The following is a 21,103-nucleotide window of genomic DNA, read 5'->3' on the forward strand; positions in this document are numbered from 1 at the left end:
AAAAATTTGGCCAAGACTTGTTAAATAGTTTCCAAAAAAAATTATCTTTATGTTAAGTTTTCTAAGTTGTGTTTTATTATCTAAATTTCCTGCGCCGCTATTTATGTTCCCCTCAAAGGCACTATCCACCTCCCGCTTTTCAATTTTTAAACTCTGGCAACCCTAGTGCCAGTAATATAGGATTTAATTTAGATAGCATTATTTAAGTCTTTAACATTTTAATTGAATTTTAAAGTACTCATGTAAGTTTACTACAACATTTCTTGATTATATTGTAGATTAATAAACGTTATTAATTATTAGTTCATTTATAAAATAAAATAAATATATTGCCTTTTACTTGATTTTTATTTTCTGGTTCGGAAAATGTGTAACGCTTGTAAAGTGGGCCTTATATAACTACGACAAAATCGTCTTTGTCTTGCATAACTGTAAAAATTGACGTTTACTGTGTTGACATTAATTGTCATAATATGTTGATGTTTAGATAAATATTGTTTTCATTAAAAAATATCGATTTTCTTCTATGAAACAATTTTTCTTCTACAATTTAACAAAAATGGTAACAGAGAATACAACTTGATGCTACTGCAAATAACGTAAAACTTGTAGAATTTTATCCCTAAATCAAATATAAGGGACAAATTGCCACAATATACAAAATAATATGGTAAGTTTTTTGTATTTTATTGTAAACAAATATAAAATATAACTAGATGTACATGTGAACCAAAAATTCACTTGCTCATTTTGTGACTCTTCCTGGGCCCATTGGAGGGTACATCATACTTTACTGCATACAACGCCAACACCCTATTTACAGCCATTTGCCAGTCATTTTTCATGTCTACAACGGTTTGCTCTACATTCTGCATATTTATTTGACGACAGTATTTTATGTAGTTTTGTTTCAAAATGTTAAAAAAATTATCAATTTTGTCATTTGTTTCCACATAACTGGTCTCCATGTAACTTGAGGCTAAGTTACCTTCATCTGTACAATTTTCTCCAGATTTTGTTAAAGACAATAGCGATTTATCATTGACTGTCTCATGTGATGGGGAAGGTTCATACCAAGAATGATTAATCATTTCAGTTAAAGTAGAAAACTCTGCTAATGTTGGAACACAGCTACCCCCTAAAAGCAATTTCTCTAAGTTTATAAAATGCTTATAAATTAATTATAAAAGTAAAAATTTACCAATTTGAGGCAGAGTAGAGGAATCAAAAATTGTTAAAAAAGACTTGCAGTTGCTTAAAACTATGTCATTTTTGGAACTTTTTTTTGACATGTGATCTGATGTTAACTGGTCTTCAGATCCAACCAAGTTTCTTAAGATAGTCACTTTGTCATTTAGTTTCCTTGTAAGCTCTAAGATCTCCCTTTGAAAATGTTCTGTCATCTGAAACATGAAGTTTTTTTGTTTTTTTTTTTCCAATTAATCATATTCTTGATTGTTTTGAACAAAGCTGTGTTGTAAACAATGTTGAGAAAAAGTATGCAATTTCCTAAAATACAAGGACAAAATATTTAACTTACAATAGATTTATGTAAAGTGTAGTGCAATCATAAAATGTGATTAATTTAAATCCTATTTTATATATTTTTTTCTAGTGACATTTGCATAGATAATATTATAAGGAAAAAGATGGTTTGAGTTCTGCAGTGATTAAAAAATATAAGGAAAAATTTATTAATACTTTTAAAACATATTCTTGAGTTATGTTTCAGTGCTGGAGTTTTTCGTGATATTGTGAAAACTAAGATTATTGTACCGTTATACAAAAAAAATATTCAAAAATCAGCTACCAATTATTAGTATAAGTACAGTTAGTAAAATTATATAAAATTATTCTAAATGCAAATTACTATTTTATTTGTAGAAAATCTTTTAAGAGTAGGGACAGAACTTATATAATATACAATAGGGTATCCTCAACAAACAAAACACCCTGTATATACAAAAACGAAAGAAAATAAAATTTGACAAAACCTGATAACAGACATTTTACAAAAAAAAAATTGTGTCAAAACCAAGTATCTAACATGTATGATTAAAAATACTAGTTTCTAATAAAATCAATGTATATCTATCAACAATAGCTTTTTTAATTTATTTATAAGATATCTTAGTTAATTACAATAAATTCTTCTGAATGTTTTTTTTTTAATTTATATTGAATTATTTTTTTTTCATTCTGTAAATGAGTCTGTTAATAAACATATATTTATTGAAAGGTAATAAATTTAATGCTACTAAAAAAGGATCTTCACTTTCACATACAGGTTTGCTAGTCACCTGCTACATCCTTGTTTTTCAGTTCGACATTAGTAAGCGTCTGACTTGGATGGGATAAGTATATTACTTGCAATAAAATTTTGCAAAATATTACGTGTAAGTAATAGGCATTTCTAAAATATTTTTCTGATGCAGGCTTTACATACATTTGTGTGCAACATGAACATTGTGTACAAGGATCATAAAAAAATTTAAATGTTAATCGAATAAAAATAAATTATAAACCCTAATAAAAGTAAAAAAATTTAAACACTACAAAAATAAAATAAACTTAACAAAAATTCATTCTTTAAATAAAAGGCTCAAACAGACCTCCTTCTTTAGCTTAATAATAAGTTAACCTATCATAAAAGTAATTTCATACATCCAAAACAGTTTTTGGTGAAATGGAATTGGCACAAAAGTTCAAGAATTTTCTCTCACAATTTCTCTATATTCTTTGGCCTACTAAATTCTTGTTTGTAAAATGGTCTTCTTAAGGTAATACAAAGAATAAAACTTATTTGGGGATAAATGACTCTTGGAGATCTAGGAGGGCATTTAATATCGCCAGTTCCACTAACTGTTTCCAGGGCACTTAGTATGCTTTGGTTTATAAAAAGATGTAAATCTGATTTTGTGAGTATTTTTGCTATTATATTGATTTCTGTACTATACTTTAGTAAAACCCTTGCTTGAATAATAACATTTAAAATTTCTGTAAATTTAAAGAATGTTGTAATTCAATAGACTGGAATGGTATCATACTTGACAACGGTGATCCTTTTGAGAGTTTCCATTTAACTTTAGTGGATGTTTTTGAGTCAACTTTCCCCATGATGACAATTAGGGAAAAAAGGAGAAGACCCTGGTAAAAATCTTCAGTGTTTGCACTCCATAAGAAAGTTTGCCCTAGACAACTCCAGATTCATATCCTACTTTAATAGATATCGCCAGTTCCACTAACTGTTTCCAGGGCACTTAGTATGCTTTGGTTTATAAAAAGATGTAAATCTGATTTTGTGAGTATTTTTGCTATTATATTGATTTCTGTACTATACTTTAGTAAAACCCTTGCTTGAATAATAACATTTAAAATTTCTGTAAATTTAAAGAATGTTGTAATTCAATAGACTGGAATGGTATCATACTTGACAACGGTGATCCTTTTGAGAGTTTCCATTTAACTTTAGTGGATGTTTTTGAGTCAACTTTCCCCATGATGACAATTAGGGAAAAAAGGAGAAGACCCTGGTAAAAATCTTCAGTGTTTGCACTCCATAAGAAAGTTTGCCCTAGACAACTCCAGATTCATATCCTACTTTAATAGATATCGCCAGTTCCACTAACTGTTTCCAGGGCACTTAGTATGCTTTGGTTTATAAAAAGATGTAAATCTGATTTTGTGAGTATTTTTGCTATTATATTGATTTCTGTACTATACTTTAGTAAAACCCTTGCTTGAATAATAACATTTAAAATTTCTGTAAATTTAAAGAATGTTGTAATTCAATAGACTGGAATGGTATCATACTTGACAACGGTGATCCTTTTGAGAGTTTCCATTTAACTTTAGTGGATGTTTTTGAGTCAACTTTCCCCATGATGACAATTAGGGAAAAAAGGAGAAGACCCTGGTAAAAATCTTCAGTGTTTGCACTCCATAAGAAAGTTTGCCCTAGACAACTCCAGATTCATATCCTACTTTAATAGATATCGCAAAATTTACCGCGATACAGTGAAATTGGCAAAAAACTAATACTACTCAAGTAAAATAAACCAATCAAGAAATAAGTCTAGAGAGTCTTGGAAAATTGTTAATGACTTACGAGGCGAACGTGGGAACCCTTCTGTTTCTAATAGCACGGTGTCGGCCGAAACACAATAATTTTTTCCAGGGTGTTGCTTTGGGTCTATCAATATTATTGCCTCAGTCTGTTAGAGATCCGCGCTCATACTTACACAACATTAAGGTGCCTGAAACATTTTTCTTTAGACCAACAGATTCTAGTGAAATAATGGAAGCTCTATCCTCAATTAAAAATAAGAACTCCTCTGGATGGGATGGGCTGTCACTAAAGGTCCTAATAGCGCTACCGCTACCAACCCTTTGATTCTTTGGCTGAGGTGATAAATGTTTCACTTTCAAGTGGGTCCTTTCCACATTTACTTATTTATTATACCATTATTTAAGGGTGAAAACTATGATGACCCATCAAATTTCAGACCTATAGCCCTGCTTCCCACGCTTGGCAATCTTGTAGACAGATTGTTAAAAACTAGGATGATGGAATTTCTGAAACGGCATAATGTTCTTAACCATCAGCAATTTGGATTCTGGAAGAAACTGGGTACATCTGAGGCTATTTTCAATTTTTTGGAGAGTCTGTACATGGGGTTGAACGCTGGGGAGAGTGCGGCGGCGGTGTTCTGTGACTTATCTAAGGCGTTTGACTGTGTAAGTCACAGAATACTGCTGCAGAAGCTAGGAACCTATGGATTCAGAGGAGTTGCTCTCCACTGGTTTCATTCTTACCTATCTGGAAGAACACAAAGGGTATTCTTTGACAATCATGTCATCCCGTCTGGATATGGATGCGGGTGTACCCCAGGGTTCTGTTCTTCGACCAATATTGTTCCTGCTACATGTCAATGATATCTCTCAAATTCCAATTAGGGGCAAATTTACTATCTTTGCGGATGATACAACATTACTTTGGCATGACACTGATACCAAGAGGTTAAAGAATATTGTTGATGAAGATTTAATTCTTGTAAAGTCATGGTGTGAATCTAATAGATTAACTTAATATTTCTAAAACTAATATTTTAACTTTTAAATGTAACCTTGGAACTGTCACTTTGCAAAATGAAACAATAAGTCCTTCTGAAACATTCAAATTTTTGGGCCTGACAATTGATAAGCAATTAAAATTTGAAAATCATATCTTCTCTTTAATAGGGAAGTTATTATCCAACTGTTATGCTATTAGAGTAATAACACATTCTCTGAGACTTGATGTGGCTAAAATTGCCTACCATGCTCTTATTGAGTCTCATCTGAGATATGGTATTGTGTTTTGGGGTGTGTGCTCTCAGTATTTGTTCAGCTCTCTATTTATTTTGCAAAAAGAGCCATACGCTACATGTGTGCAGCTCCCTTTTGTAGCCCCTGTAGGCCACTATTTTTAAAACACTCTGTCCTGACATTGCCATGCCTTTTTATTTTAGAGACTGTTTGTCTTATGCACAAAAAACATCGCCATCAGCTTGGCCTCCCCTCCTCGGGTTACAATCTCGGAACAACCTTCTCTTTACCTCTGCCTATCCCAAAAAGTTAGCAGATTAAGTCCTCTTTTGTGTACGGGGGCAGAAGGCTTTTTAACCACCTACCCCTTTATATAAGGCTAATAAATTGTGAAAAACGTTTTAGGAAAAATATAAAGAAACTTTTGCTTGATAAAGCAGTTTATTCTCTAGACGAGTTTTTAAATACAATTTTTTGACAGTGAAGAGTTTTGCGCAGCGTAATGTGACTTCTTACTACCTTTTCTTTGGGTGTGTTTCTATATTCTATGTATGTAAGAATTGTTAAAACTTTTATATTTTTGTAAAAGATTATGTTGTCAACTATAAAGCTAATTTTTGACTTTGACTTTGAATACTGGAGCCCTAACTATGCTTCTCATATACACAGTATGAAATGGGTGTGAAAAGGGTGATTTCTTAGATATTTATCCTACCAGTCTAGTATTTCTTCAGTTGATAAATATACCTATGATTTCCAATATTTGCAAAATGTATTTTCAGTTCTAACATTCAAATTCAAAATATGCTTTACTATTATAAATACATGGTATTTGTTGATAAAGCTTCTTATAATATAAAACATGAACATAAATCGACATGACTAACACATAATTAAAAAAAAATAGTGGGTTCAACGTACTAGCATAAACAATAACAACACAAAATTTAATTTAAAATGAAATAGGTTCACACAAATAATCACAAGAATAATATAAAATATAACATGACAAAATATCTAACCTTTATATCTTTATTAAAAACTAATTATATCCTATTGGCCTATTCCCAATTATCTTCAAAAAACTCTGTTAGGCTGTAAAAATACTTGCTTTTAAGCAGTTCCGTTAAGGACTTTTTAAAGCGAGGAGGACTTTTAGGGGCTTCAATAAAATTTGGAAGATGGTTAAAATTTTTTATGCTAATTATGAATATTGTAATTTTGTCTGGTATTATAATGTTTTGAGGAGCCATTATTTACAAGATACAATTTATATTTTTTATATATTAGGCAAGCAGACTCTACAATAAAGAAGCAACAGAACGTAAGTATCTTTAAATTTTTAAATAGGGGGCTACATGAGTTCTGTGGAGATTTATGACACATATCTAATGGCTCTGTTGTGCCAAACAAACAGAGAGTTAAAAAGCCCTTGTATTATGAATGCTATCTAATCTGCTAATCTATTATTATGAATGCTGTCCTGCGCGTCTTGTTGAAAATATACCAATCCCAGGTCTAAATCAGGAACGATTGGAATGACAGGAAGAACTTTTTGCAACAACTCATCAATAAAAAATGGCCCTATAATATGGCCCAAAATAATCGGTAATGGATTCCCATGAATAGAGATTTCTCTGAAAATAGAATAATTAAGTCTTCGAGCAATATCTCCTTGTTTGAGTTTTGGTATTTTTGAAACATTTGTACCCATTTTTAAAAATGTTTTTTGCAAGAAATCTGTCTATTTTCAAATGTAATTGAAAACAAATCCCTATATTTTACTGCTGCTCTTTCGAAAGGAGTATAAACAGCCATAATAAGATGAGAAAAACCGAATAGCGCTTTAAAATTCAACAGTGCAGCCTGGAATCACACAGTCACCTTTGTAATGTGATTTTTTTTTTAGACAATCCTTTTTTTAAAATATACATATCTTTTAAGATTATCGTTTGGAATATATTGGCATTTAATTTTTATATATTTAAAATTTATGATAAATTTCCTATGCTCACTCAATTTTATTATTTTAAAATGAGTGTTAAGCTCTTTTTATAATAGTGGTTATTTGATTTGCTCTAAACTTACATCAAGAACTGGAACAAGATTTTCTTTTAGGTCGTTATACTCGAGTATTGCCCTATTATACTCCTGTTCCAGTTTTGCCAAGTATGGATATTTAATATCTTCACACGTTTCCTTGGCTTCACTGGTCAGAATTTCTGCCTCAATTTGAAGTTTTTCCAAAATTCCTCTATGTTGAGGATGTCCATACCATGTCTTCAATTTTTTTTGCAAATCCTCAAATTTGTCTCGTATATCCTCCTAGAGAAATAGTTTTGGTAAACGACTTAATAGAGGAACATAAATAAAATTCTAAGATGTTTGTATAATGTGTATATTTTAAAAAAATCTTATAACAAAGCGCTTTCGGCTGCTAAGCTATCATCAGTGCTATCTAAAAGGGATGTCATTAAAAAACATTTCTTTTTAGGAAATAGGAAAAGGAGAAAAAAAAGAAATGTTTTTAAAGACATCCGTTTTAGGTAGCACTGAAGATGACTTAGCAGCTGAAAGCGCTTTGCTATAAGATTTTTTAAAAATATACACTTTATATAAACATCTTAGTCTTTTATTTAGACTTTACGTGTACGCTAAAACTTCAAAATAAACATGATAAATATATCAAATTAAACTTTTTTAATATATGGTAAAACACTGCCAAACCTTATGCTTTTGCAAATCCCTCTTGATTTCATTTTCAAAAACATTCTCAAAATGTTTCAGAAATTTTCGGGAGTATTCTTCTGGATACATGTCTAAGTAATCTTGCAAAAAAATGATGAATGTTATTGTGAAAAATAAGTATTCCTTTGTGTCTTGCATAATTCGCGTTTCACACTGGCTTTGGTAGTCTAACATTTTGCTATGGAGGTCTTTCATCAGTGCCACAGGACCACTAAAAACCTGAAAGTATATCTTTTATTTAAGCAAAAAGTACTGTGTCTTATCTCTTACTTTGTCTTCCAAATAAATACATCTGGGTAGGTGAACAAAAAATGTCTTTGTGCAGTTGATAACATTGTTCCAATATTCTTTTAGTATTTGATTTAACTTGTTGAAATACGAACTTGTTTGTGAATCGAGATTGAAATTGAATATCTGTGATTCCAATTTGTTGGCATAATTTTCAATATATTGCGGTCCTCGCCCCATTGAGCTCTGGCGTGGTTTGATACTCCGATCTGTTGAGGTGGATGAACTTTTATCAGAATAAAATACCACAGGTTCAGGTAGATCTAGAAAATCACTGAGTAATCGCAGTTTTTTTATTATATCTTCAATGGCTTCAACAAACGTCTGCAAGGTAAAGTACAGTTAAAATCAATTTAAGGCCAAACACACATGTGTATATTTCACCTTAAAATAATGGAAACTTCCAACATTGGCCAGAATCTCCTTTTTAGTCTTTTTATACTGAGTAATAATTGACTTTAACTTATATTGAAATGTACACACTTGCTTAGAGAGATCATATTTTAATTTTTTTTGCATTTCATCCAGATCTCCAACAAATTTGTACTCCTCAAGTATTTTGTTTATACTGTAATATACTTCGTCGAATTTGTTTTTTATCTGCTGTAATTTTTCACACTAAAAATGAGTCCTTTATTGTTTTAAAAAAATATACATTTTTGTTAACAAATCATGTATGTAATTATACACCTTAACAAGATGAATGAAAATTATGAAACCTCAATGCAGTACTAAATATAAATTATAGTAGTGAAACATATGATTTAAGTTATAAAACCAATTATGAAATAGTAAAATAGAATAAAATATCAAAATCTGGTAAAATATAAAGTTTAAAAAATAAAAGGTAGTAAAACTAATAAGTATATCATAAACTATAAAACTACTTAAAAAACACATATAAATAAGAATATACAATATCCTCAAGGACGTCCTGGTAGAACTCTTCTTCCAGGTTATAATAAGGTTTGCTTAACCCATTAAGGCCCAACTTTTTCTTTTTTAAATTTCTATTTGAGTTTTGGTTAACATGTTTGTTTTTACTCAAAAAAATAAAAATAATTTTTTTTTTATGATTTTTGGGTAATTTTTTTGATCATTGGGTCAAAAAATAGACCGTCCTTATATGAGGACGCTGGGCTTATATAATATATGTAATCCCATATTGAAGTATAAAAAAAAACAAAACTAATGTACTGATAAAAAAATCAGAGGTGTTTATAAAACATGAATTAAAAAACTAATTTTTTTTATGAAAATTGTTAAAACAATAAGGTACACAAAGAGTGACATTATATTTCGAACAAAATGTGCGGGGTTTACTTTGGAATTTGTTAAATTAACATCTCCTTTGCCATCATATTTTACGTTTTCTGTAACATCACTCCGAGACGTATTTGACAAACTCAAGGGACAGCCAAAGGCTACTCTTCTTCCATGACCAATCTTTAGGTATGAATAAGCCACATCCATCCTGAAGTCTTTTATGGATTTTTTTTCTTTTCCGGTATGGATCATGTTATAGAGAATTGAGCTTTTTACGATCGACATGTCTATCACTCGAGTAAAAAGGCACCAGTACCATTTTTGCCCCGTACTGGTATGTGATGTTTTTCAAGCAACCAATCATGGTGGTCCACCCCTCCCATATTCTTATGGTAGTTGGCAATCAAAACAGGTTGTGCAACCGGAACACGACCACCTTCTTTTTTGTTCCACCTTTGTATAATAGTGGTTGGTAAAAGTGTATCAAAGTTGGTTGCCAATGAAACGCACCTGCTATCATTCCATTTGACTACAAGAATTTTTTGGCTACTGTCAAAGTGTCAGTCATAGGCCCCTCTCGGTTCCTTCTCGAGTTCTTTGGATGACTTGGTGGGACACTTGGATGATCGATTTTCCCTTATGGTTCCTGTGGCTCAGAAGCCTTTTTCTTTTAGGCTACACAAGAGGTTGTAACTCGTAAAAAAGTTGTCAAAGAAAATAATGTGTCTTTCAGGATTTTTTACAGTTTCCAGCATACTTGTTACGACTCTTGTCCCTAGAGGAATCTTGGGCTCTGCTGTTGATTTATTATCCTTGCCACAGTATAAAGCAAAGTTGTAGCAATACCCATTATCAATCACTACAAAGCGCCCATAATTTGTATCCAAACCGTATAGGCTTTCCTTTGATAAATTGATTTAGGCCATGGTGTCCAAAATATTTCACAATCATCTCATCAATTGATAGAAATGTATGGAAGATAATAATAGCCCTATTCAAAATAATAGCCCTATTTTGAATAACTTGCAAGGGAATTGTCAGCAAAGTGAAGACAAGATTCTATTTCTTTGTAGGCATTTCTGAAAAACGCATTTTTCACTAGAGGAACACCCAAATCTTCTCTTTCAGACCAATAGTCTCTTTCACTTGGTAAGGCATGATAGCCAGAAAAAATCAAAAACCCGATACAAATTTTGAGGTCCTCCGAAGTTAAAAAAAAATCATGTTTATTTTTCTGTTGGGCGTATCTCATGGTCTCTGTTTAAAGCAGATTATAAAAATCGTCATCAAAAAACTTCTCAAATATTTGTAGTGGTGTTAATTCCTGTAATTCTTCTTTTATTTTGTGGAAAGCCATACCGGAGATGTGACTCAAATCAAGAAAAATATACAGTTATAGCCAGTTGGTGACCCAATCCCTCCCAAACTTTCCTCACCGCAAAGCATCCCGAAGAGAGTCTTCTACTTAAAGCCAGGATATGCTCCTCAAAACGCAGATCACAGACAATAAGAATTTCCAGGAACCTAGCCACAGGCATCTCTAAGTCCTGCTAAAGTATCGTCGGCAAAAAGGGTGAAATAACCAGAGATATTCAACTGAACAAGATCATTAATATATAGCAGAAATAAAACAGGATCCAAAACAGATTCCTGTGAGACACCACAGTTAACTTCCAATGATAAGGAACTTGCTTCCGAACACACATCATGTTGATAAGGGCAATCAAGATAAGATTGAAACCAGAAAAGAGCCAGGCCTCGAAAGCCAAATCTCTCGATATGAATTTAAAAAAAAAACATGCTTTAATGTTATTAACAAAGAAAAGTTGTTCTAAACGAAGCTAGCTTAAATTACTACCACTAAACTTAACCACTACACCCCATACACACTCGAGTTCTAAAACAAACATCAGAAAACAATACATAAGAACAGCAGAAAAAAAAATACATAAAAAGTAAATTAAACTCCATAATTATCCCCTCAAGTATAAGACAGCAAAGAATTCTAACCATACAAACAAATCAAATAAAATTCAAATACTGTAAACTTACACTTCCTGATTTCACCTGGTAAACGATTGAAAATTTTGATTTCCTCGTAGAAAATAGATTTTTTAGTTAATGTGGAGGAGGGAATTGGAAGATTTAGATCGTTCATTTGACGCGTTAAGTATCTTGGATTTGGGGTTATAAATTTAAAGCGATTTGCAAAAAGTAAGCAGGCCACTTCCTGAATGTAGAGGGAGAAGACAGTGTGTATGCCCAGCCTAACAAATAGTGGGCGACAGGAATCTCTTGGTTTAGCCCCACAGATGTAACGATTGATTTGATATATTCAAATTTTCCTGAAAAATATACATGAGCAAAACTTACTTTGCATTCTTCAATTTCTTTGTTGATGGTAACTATAGTCTTTTCCACTTGTGCCTCGATTTTTTCCATATTTTTTAAAACATCTTTAATTTCAATAACTGAGAAATTGCCTTGTTCCGAAAAGAGCTTCATGTTTTTGGCAAATATGATGTGTGAAGCCTTTACTGAATTTAAAAAATGTTGACACTTTTCCAAATATTCATTGTTTAGATTGTCAAATTTTTGTATGCACTGGTCCATTTTATTGTTTAGTAGAGGCTTCATAGTAGCCACTTCATAAGAATTTTTGGAATCTACACATTTTAATTCCACATCTGTGCTTTCTTCTTTAAATTTGTTCACTATGTCTCGATATTTATCCTGATACAACCTATTTGAAAAAAGGCAAAATGTTAGCATAAAAATATAATCCTTCCAAATTCTTACTTATATTCGTCTTTTAACTCAATAGTTCTTTTCTCCACGGCTATTTTATGTTCTTCAAACCGCTTCTGATGCAGGCAAAGTTCGTCTAGTCTTTGTTGATAAATAAATGCCATTATTTTTTCTAACCGTTGATCGTGGATTGCCATCCTTATCTTCAAGCGAGTGTCAATATAATTTATATGAGTTTGAATCCACTTATCAGTTTCTGCCAATATGTCTGCTTTGGCATTAGTCATGTAATTGCCTATACACTCCCAAAGACCAAATTGCCAGTTACTGACAGCTCCGATTTGAAATTTACAATAGATAAGTTGGTTTGGAATCAGATTGTCAGTGGAGTTTGTAGTTTCACTTGTTTGGCTGGCACGTTTTCGCTGAAGATGACGAGGTTTTTGTGGACAGTACATTATACAGGGTGTTTCAAATTCGACCCTCAACGTGGGGATCTCGGAATCTATAAGAGATATGAAGATGGTTAAATCAGGACAAGGTTGAGAATTTTTGAGCTTAGCAATTTGCCGTTTAAAAAAATTAAAAATTCTGAGTGGCTCCGAAGATATTCGAAAAAATACAAAATTTTGAAAAATCGATTTTATTTTTAGTTTAGTTCTTATTCGATTGGAAAATAATTTGCACTTTTGCATTGCCACTTTTTTCGTGCTACATGACAGTGTTTAAGAGATTAAGTGGATGAGAAATAAATCGCGCGGTGCTCAATATTCATAAGAGGGTGCAATTTGAGGGATTTTGTCTTGGTACACAGCACTTAATTTAATTTTATTTTAAGGTAAATGTTTGTTAGTGTAACATTTATTTTTTTTTATTTATTTATTTATTTGCCAACGCGTGTTAAGCTCAAGATGAAATAAAAATGTTAGTAAATTTTCCCTCGTTTTTTTGAGTTAATAAGTTAAGAGCTAGTAAATAAATAATTTAGTCACTTTTGAAATATTTACAGGTGTTTCGAAAATATTAAGGGTGTAACCCTGAAGTAATATGCGTACTACTACCTACGGTACTGCATTGCAAGTATTTCTTTTTATCTTATATTGATAACGTCTAACATTTATTGACAGTTTAAATATTGTCTTGTTAGTTTATGAACAAACTACCCCGGCAAATTTAGTTTTTTTTTTTCGAAAAATTGGGGTTTTTACAAAAAGTAAATATTACTTGTGATACATCATTAAAAAGGTAATTTTGCTTTTGATGGTGGTTGCCAAAAGACGAAACGTCGTATTAAAAGTGTAAAAACACCATATAGGACAACAAAAGTGCAAATTATTTTAAAATCTGGTAGAAATTAGACTAAAGAAATAAGCTCAGAAAAAAATAAAATCGTATTTTAGTAATAGTATAGTATAGTAATATTTTTCAAAATTTCGTATTTTGTCTAATACCTTCGGAAGCAGTCGGAATTAATTAAATTTTTTTTAAATGACATATTGCTAACCTCAAAAATTCTCAACTTTGCCCTAATTTAACCATTTTCTTATCTCTTGTAGATTCCGAGAAACACCCTGTATATTACTTACCTGAATCTTTGGATCCTTCTCCATATCAGGAGGATACACCTCCAAAAATCTCTTAATTTCTGCAACTAAAATATCAGCCTTTAGCTCTTGCATACTGTTAAACTTCTTCAGAACATTGACCTCTGCTTGATATTGAGTTTTGTAAAGGACTTCAATAGATGATAAAGACTTTTTAAGATCTTCTAATGTTTTCTTAAGTTTTTCCTTTGATGGTTCTTGTCTTAAAGTGTCAATAAGAATATTTACTTTTGTCTCACAGAGCTCAGATAAAGTATTGTGCTTTTTAACGGTATTCTCTATATCTTTTAATACAATAATTTGCAAAACTTTGGTTCTACAAAAGTGATCCTCCCATAGAGATGTTGCAGCAACCAAAAAGTCGTGTGTATTATCCACTGTTTTTGATATTTGTTCTACCACTTCATCCCAGACCTAGATATATTAGAACACATTAAAAAACTTAATGGTAGACCTTTTGAGATCCAAATCTTACAACTTTTATTCTCTCCAAATCATCTCCATAATTTAACCGAATTTCATCTAAATCTGGAGTGTACATTGATGCTTGGCCTTTACTAATTTGTTCTCCCTCTCCAATTTCGTCTAACGTTTCCTTAAGTACTTTCAACTCCTGAAAGAATCTGTTATATATAACCACAGCTGCCTGCTTGTAGCTCATCATTATTTTCTGAGACTTCTGATCCAGGGTAGCTAATGTTAATCTAATATTCTCCAACCATTCTTCAGGATTTTGACGGTTTGGTAATGATGCAACACTCGGCAAAACGTTTAGCATCTTGTCCATAGTTTCAGTTTTTAGTTTATCTGCCATTTTTGTCATTTCTAAAAAATCGTTGGTTTTAAAGTTGCTCTTGCTTAAAGCATCGTATTACCTGAAACATATTTTTCTTTTAAGTCATCTGCAGCTTGTTGGCTTCTTTCTTTGGATATCTTAATCCAGTTCTCTTTAATGTTTTGTAAATCTGAAATTTTTAATTTTGTATCATTTTGAACTGCCGTTTGAAACTGAGTTTTTAGTTCCAAGTAGTTCCTATTATTACACAGAATTGTTTGATTCAGCTTCTCAATTTCTAACTCAACCCATTCATCATTTTCCTTGGGGAGTTTTAAAGAAATGCTTTTAATTGCATTATAAGTGAATTTCAAGGCAATAGTCAGTTCCTTTGACTTGTTTTTTTCCATTTCGCATAAGTCTTTATAAAACGTTTCAATCAGAGAATGATGCTGTTCAGCTTGCAGCAAGACTTTCTTATAGATCTTCTTAAATTCATATTTATCAATACTTGCCTGATCTCTAAACATTTCTATTTTAAAGTTATACATTTCATCCTTTAGAGTCGTTCTCATCTCCTCTAAGTTGCGGCTTATTTGTTCTGAACGCTTTTCAATTAATTTCTCGTAACGCTTACAAATTTCCAGTTTTTTGTCTTCTAATTCTTTGATTGCTTCTACTTGCTCTCGCTCTTTTTTCTGGTACAATGCTTCTAGCCGCTTGGATGGTCGCGAAATGCCTACAAAATCAGTGGGCAAGCACTCTATATCTGGGTTAGTCATGGTGGATAATAGTTTTTATGAATTTTTATCTGAAGTTAAAATGACAAGCGTCAGTACTAGGAGGTTAAGAGCTGACTGTAGTATTCTATGTCCATTCAGTTTCGATGAAAAGAGCGAGTATATATATTCACACGATCTTCGTTTAGTCTTTATAAGCAATAAATAGGAACCTTAATGTAGTCCTTTTGAACAAAGCTTCATTTCTTTCTACTTTCATAAAGAATATTTAAATATTTATTATAGTATCATTGTTAATCAGGTAAATTTTCAGTACTTTCTTCATAAATACGTTTTCCATTACGTGATATTAATTTGCATTTTAATCATCCTATTCATCAAATAAACTACAGTATGTTAAGGTTAGGGGACAAGATCTTATATTTACACTGTTACCTCTGGTGTTCCTCAAGGGTCCGATCTGGAACTTTATTATTTTTAATTGCGATTAATGATATTTGTTCTGAAACCGGTAGCTCTGAATGCTTAGTTTTTGTCCTTGATCTTGTCAAAATATATTATATGGATATCAAATATGTAGAAATGTATTACAAAATAATTTAAATAATTAACCGTATGAGATAGTATTTTCTAAATTGATATTTACTAAAATAGTGATGTAATACCCAACAAAATAGGTAACTATCTATTATTTATGCAGTGACATAGACCTTGCAGTAAATTTAATGAGTTCTACAAAAATTATTGATAGGCTTTATTATTATTATACAGGAATACTTATTTATTGTTATTCTATTTTACATATTCTTAGCATTTTTATTTTGATTATATTTATGTAGAATATACATTTTTATTAGTAGATATTGAGGTCCCATATTGTTAAGTTAATTTTATAGTTTTGTATCTGTGGGGGTGAGTTCAATAAATTAATGAGAGAAAAGGATAATAAAAATGAACATACCATAGGTTGCTGATTCCTTTTTTCTATATACTTGAGCTGCCCGTCACTCCCGTTACCGGCCGGTATTTTCGATAACTTTGGCAAGGTTTTGAGGGATTAGTTACGGAATTTGAGTACTAGTGAAGCATACACAAAATGCATCGAATACACGAAAATGGTTCCCTTTTAAGTGCTTATCCACTCCTCTCACGCCTGGTTCCTCGTTCATTTTTAGGAGGGGAATGAGGAATTTTGGTGTTAGCGAGCAGACATATTTTTAGATATAGGGGTCATTCAAAATTTACTTAGAGAAGTGAGATTAATATGAGTATTTAAACAATTAGTGCAAGTCATGCTAATACCATTACTGAACATAGCGCCCGCTTAAAATGTGAATTTTACAATCAATATACAAGCCCCAAAACAAAAAAAAATTAAATTTATCACTTATTTCGAAATAAGAACGTGAATTAAAATATTATAAAAATAATTATAAAATTTTAATAAGGGTGTAATAAGAAAAATTAATTGACTGGTAGAGGACATTCTATTCACTGGGCGATCAAAAGTTCCCTTATTAATTTTTAATGTGACAACTCTTGTGATGCCATCGCGACCGGGATATGCGTGAGTAACTCGACCCAAAGACCATTTATAGGGAGGTAAATCATCTTCTTTAATTAAGACTAAAGTGTTTGGTATTATAAATGGGGCGTTGAGTTGCAAAACTGCTTAAATCCATTTTTATTCAAAAATGACATATGTGTGGCGCTGTCTTCTTTAAGACGTTTGACATAAGATGTTAAATTTATTTGGCCACAAAACTTGATAAATCCCAAAGAAATTGCCTTCGAAAAAGTAGTAACGGTAGCAAAACTTTTTTAATCGTATGTAAATAATGTTTCCAAAGTGTTTTAATCCATTAATCTGCAACGTTTTCAAAACTCTTTTCTTCCATTTACACTTATACCACAGTAATAATACGCGGAATCAAAACTGTTTTGTTTCGCGAGATCTTACAGGCATGTGTTCCACAAATAATATTTTTATGGTTTAGTTTTGTTTTGACTGCGGTATAAATAGGTACGTTGATTTTGTTTGTGCAGTGCTTGAAAGTTAATTTGTGCTGTTTTTGTTAAAAATTTGTTAATATAAAGAGTCTTACACACATTGTGATATGGAAGACTCATTTTGTCTTGCTACACCTGGTAAAGGCCGAAAGAAATTGCGAAATCCATCAAACTGGAAGAAAGCAAAAGATAAAGTTCAAAGGTAATTTTTCAAATAAATTTTTAATAGTTAGGTAGGTAGGTACTTAAAATATTTTTTTTATTGCAGGTATAAGCCTAAAACTCTACCTAGACACCCCAAATGTCATCATAAAAAAAGTACTTTTGCCTGTGAAAACTTGTCTATGCAAGATATTCGAAGATTTCATGAAAAATTCTATGAAAATACTACGGAAATTGCGCAAGATAACTTTATTCTTAAACATACAGAACCAACCGTCCAATAAAAGGAACTCGAAATAATTCCGTTTCGTTAAAATATTTTATTAAAGCTAAAGATGGCACTTTCCAGATTTGCAGTAAAGTCTTTTTATCTATCTTGGACATTTTAAGGTTTCGGGTGCAAAATATAGCTAAAAATTATTTGATTGACACAATACCACCCAAAGAAAATAGAGGAGGGAAGAGGATAAGTACAAAATATGCCGAAAGAAGAGAAAATGTAAAAGCATTCATTTTAAAGTTAAAATGTGTTCAGTCTCACTACACTAGGAATAAATCTCAACGACAGTATATGCCAAGTGATCTATCCATAAGGCAGTTGTGGAAAATATACTGTGATCAAAACAGCAGATTGGTTGTAAAATATGACTATTTCCGGGAAGTATTTACAAGGGATTTTAATATTAGCTTCAAGAGTCCTGCCACCGATGCTTGCTCGGAATGTATAAGACTTAAAAGCTTAATAACTGCCGAAACCAACAGGGATAATAAGGCAAAGCTAATATGTATGCTACGTGTTCATAATCTAAAAGCAAAGGCATTTTATGAAGAACTTAAAAAACCTGAGGAAAATACTTTAAAATTATCCTTCGACTGTCAAAAAAATATAGTGTTGCCCCGAGTCCCGGATCAATCAGCTTACTATTCCAGACAGCTCTATCTATACAATTTCACAGTATGTGAAGGAAATTCCAATGACAAACAGACTAAGGAAAGTATCACTTCATACACTTGGACCGAGAATGTGTGCGCTAAGGGCTCAAATGAAATATCTTCACTAGTTAATCATAAACTTTCTATGGTAGACTTGACTGATGTTACATCAATCAAACTTTTTTGCGATGGGTGTCCTGGTCAGAACAAGAACGTAACAATGATGGGTAATGATGGGTATGCTGATGTATTGGCTGTATCACTCTAACTCTACAGTGAATGAAATTATTGTGACATTTCCTGTGCTTGGTCACTCTTTTTTACCGGCGGATCGTGTTTTCGGACGAATTGAAAAAAGAGATAAAAAAAAGGAAGTTATAGTTCATCCTGATGAATATAGGAAATTTTTTTCCGAGTTTTCAACTGTGCTTGATATCGAAAAAGAATGTCAAATTTTTAACTGGAAAAAAGCTATAGAATCGGTTATAAAGCCACCTGGGCAGTGGCATTTTAAGTTTGCTCCATGTAAAAGAATTTCAATTTTAAAGAAATGGAACTCAAAAGGAACTCAAGCAGTGTTCGTAAAGGGGGAAGTAAATTACAAAAGCGATTTCGGGATATGCAAGTCCGTTTTGAAAAAAGGAAAAACCTTGGCTACCTTAAATTTGGAGTCTCTTCCTAAGGAATGTGCAGTAAAACCAGAACATTCAAAATGTTATTTGGTTTAGAGTGGAGAAACATTGAAGAGGTCGATTTAACATTTTGTAAAAAAGTAATTGACAACGCCATTGAATCACTTCATGATACAGAAGTTGAAGAAGAAGAAGAAGAAGAAGGAATGGAACCCATGAAAGAAGACAATGGACTAAGAATTTAATTTTTAAGTTTCATTTAAAAAACATTTGTTTTTAAATTATAAACTTTTACTTATTTAAAACTCCCTAAATCCTACAGATACTGAAACAAAACGTTTAGTTCCATGGTGCGGTAGCAAAACTTGTTATATCCCTATTATTTTTGTTCATAACTACTTCTTTTAAACAAAAATTTACTACTTAGTAAGAAATATTTAAATAAACAGTTGTCATAAATGTGTATTTTCATTTTAAACCAGAAAAATTTGTTCTTACAAAAAAACCGAAGTTTTTCTCTTCTCCTGTAAAATTGGTTAGCACGGATCTAAAGAGTTTTGGAATTGGGCGCCTCAAATGTACTGTATTTTTTGTCCATTTACTGCGTTGCATTAGAGTATGTAAATATTCTGTGTGCCATTTAGCCCAAATGCTTTGATGAAGTTGTTGCAATAATTGAGTATAGGGTGGGTTAAAATGCCATTCAATTTTTTCTTCTTGTGAGGCGAGATGCATAAAAGAACTAATTTCTTTCCATGCAAGTTTTTTCCTTGATCATTATAAATGTGGTTCACCCTACCTCTCCGAGCAATAAAACGATGAAAATAAAAAAATGCAGCACTTTAACATTTCTGAAGCAAGCTTTATATGCAGAGCCTTAGTTGCCATACATATAAAAAGACAAACTGGAACCTGGGTCAGCAGGGTTATCCTCTGAAATAACATGATGCCATTTAGAGGGAAAAATTGATTCTTGGATATGAGCAACTCTATTTGCGACAAAGGTTGTCCATTTTCGTGGCTCATTTTTTAGCCAACACAAAACAATTGTTGAATCTGTCCAAGCAAAAATCTCATTAATTTTAATTTAGAGAAAACTCCCAAAACATAAGTTACCATTTTTGAGAGTAATACGGCCGCGCATAACTCTATTTTATCTTTCTCCAGTGACAATATCTCTATATTTAGAGATATTGTCACTGGAGACAAAAATCCCAGAGGATCAAATATTCTTGCAAGTTCTGATAATAAGTGTCTCTTAGTGCAAGCTATATCCCTTTGAATGTAAAACCATCAAAGTTGAAATTCCATGAGAGTTCTAAAATTTTATTATATAAGTAGATTCATCACTTGAGTTAAATGAAAGAGCATCGAATAGCTTGGAACAGGAAGGTAAGTTTGAGAGAAGATCGGGATGGGTACTGGCCCATTTTCGTAATTCAGAACCAGAAGACCTAAGAATTAATATGAGATCGTTTTGCAACTTTAATGCATCTTGCAAAGAGTTTTCTCCTGAGAGAATATTGTCAACAAAAATATCATTTTTCAATACTTTTGAAGCTTTCGGATAGTCTTTACAACCTCCAAAATGGTTCTGATGACTAAATAGGGACTACAACTAACTAACGCCAAAAGTAACAATTTTTAATTCAAAGTCCTGGATTGGATCATTGGAGGAGAATCGGTGCAATATTCGTTGATAGGGAGTGTGCTTAGGGTTTACTAAAATTTGTCTATGCAACTGCTTTATATCCACAGTAAAGACAATAGAGGGGAATCTAAAATTTAAGAGAATAGTAACAATATTTTGTTGAAGCTTGGGTCCTGCATAAAGACATTTATTTAAACTTTGGCCATTTAAATCAGTTGCGCTAACATCAAAAACAACTC

General features: G+C 31.9%; 2 protein-coding genes across 4 annotated transcripts in view; one reads left to right on the forward strand and one right to left on the reverse strand.

The window, feature by feature from the left end:
* The first annotated feature begins 463 nt into the window (after positions 1-463).
* Positions 464-21,103, forward strand: part of LOC126740339 (protein O-mannosyl-transferase TMTC4-like) — a 31,189-nt gene continuing 10,549 nt past the window's right edge. Inside the window, exon 1 of the mRNA XM_050446313.1 lies at positions 464-670. Within this exon, the coding sequence (XP_050302270.1) occupies positions 668-670 (3 nt within the window). The 5' untranslated portion in view covers positions 464-667. The remainder of the gene's footprint in view (positions 671-21,103) is intronic.
* LOC126740337 (uncharacterized) lies at positions 672-15,584 on the reverse strand. Of its 3 annotated transcripts, XM_050446310.1 has the most exons (11): positions 14,837-15,583; positions 14,437-14,786; positions 13,944-14,375; positions 12,409-12,782; positions 11,983-12,352; positions 8,728-8,961; positions 8,326-8,667; positions 8,035-8,274; positions 7,396-7,632; positions 1,202-1,403; positions 672-1,138 (listed from the first exon to the last, which is right to left on the reverse strand). In XM_050446310.1, the coding sequence occupies exons 1-11, from the start codon at positions 15,516-15,518 to the stop codon at positions 738-740; spliced, it is 3,864 nt and encodes a 1,287-aa protein (XP_050302267.1). In that variant the 5' UTR covers positions 15,519-15,583; the 3' UTR covers positions 672-737. The 3 variants fall into 3 exon arrangements, with proteins under 3 accessions (XP_050302267.1, XP_050302269.1, XP_050302268.1); XM_050446311.1 differs by lacking the exons at positions 672-1,138; positions 1,202-1,403 and adding an exon at positions 4,119-4,256 and having other exon boundaries at positions 14,837-15,584; XM_050446312.1 differs by lacking the exons at positions 11,983-12,352; positions 12,409-12,782.

Source organism: Anthonomus grandis, chromosome 9 (assembly GCF_022605725.1).
Source record: "Anthonomus grandis grandis chromosome 9, icAntGran1.3, whole genome shotgun sequence".
NCBI classification, from domain to species: Eukaryota; Metazoa; Arthropoda; class Insecta; order Coleoptera; family Curculionidae; genus Anthonomus; species Anthonomus grandis.

Bases quoted from the DNA above. Each gene is read 5' to 3' on its own strand.
- LOC126740337 (XM_050446310.1), bottom strand. From the start codon at position 15,518: ATGACTAACCCAGATATAGAGTGCTTGCCCACTGATTTTGTAGGCATT. The intron at 7,633-8,034 runs GTTTGGCAGTGT...CTATTTCTCTAG, and splicing joins GGGATTTGCAAAAGCATAAG to GAGGATATACGAGACAAATT. The intron at 1,404-7,395 runs GTAAGTTTAGAG...TTCATGTTTCAG, and splicing joins ATCTTGTTCCAGTTCTTGAT to ATGACAGAACATTTTCAAAG.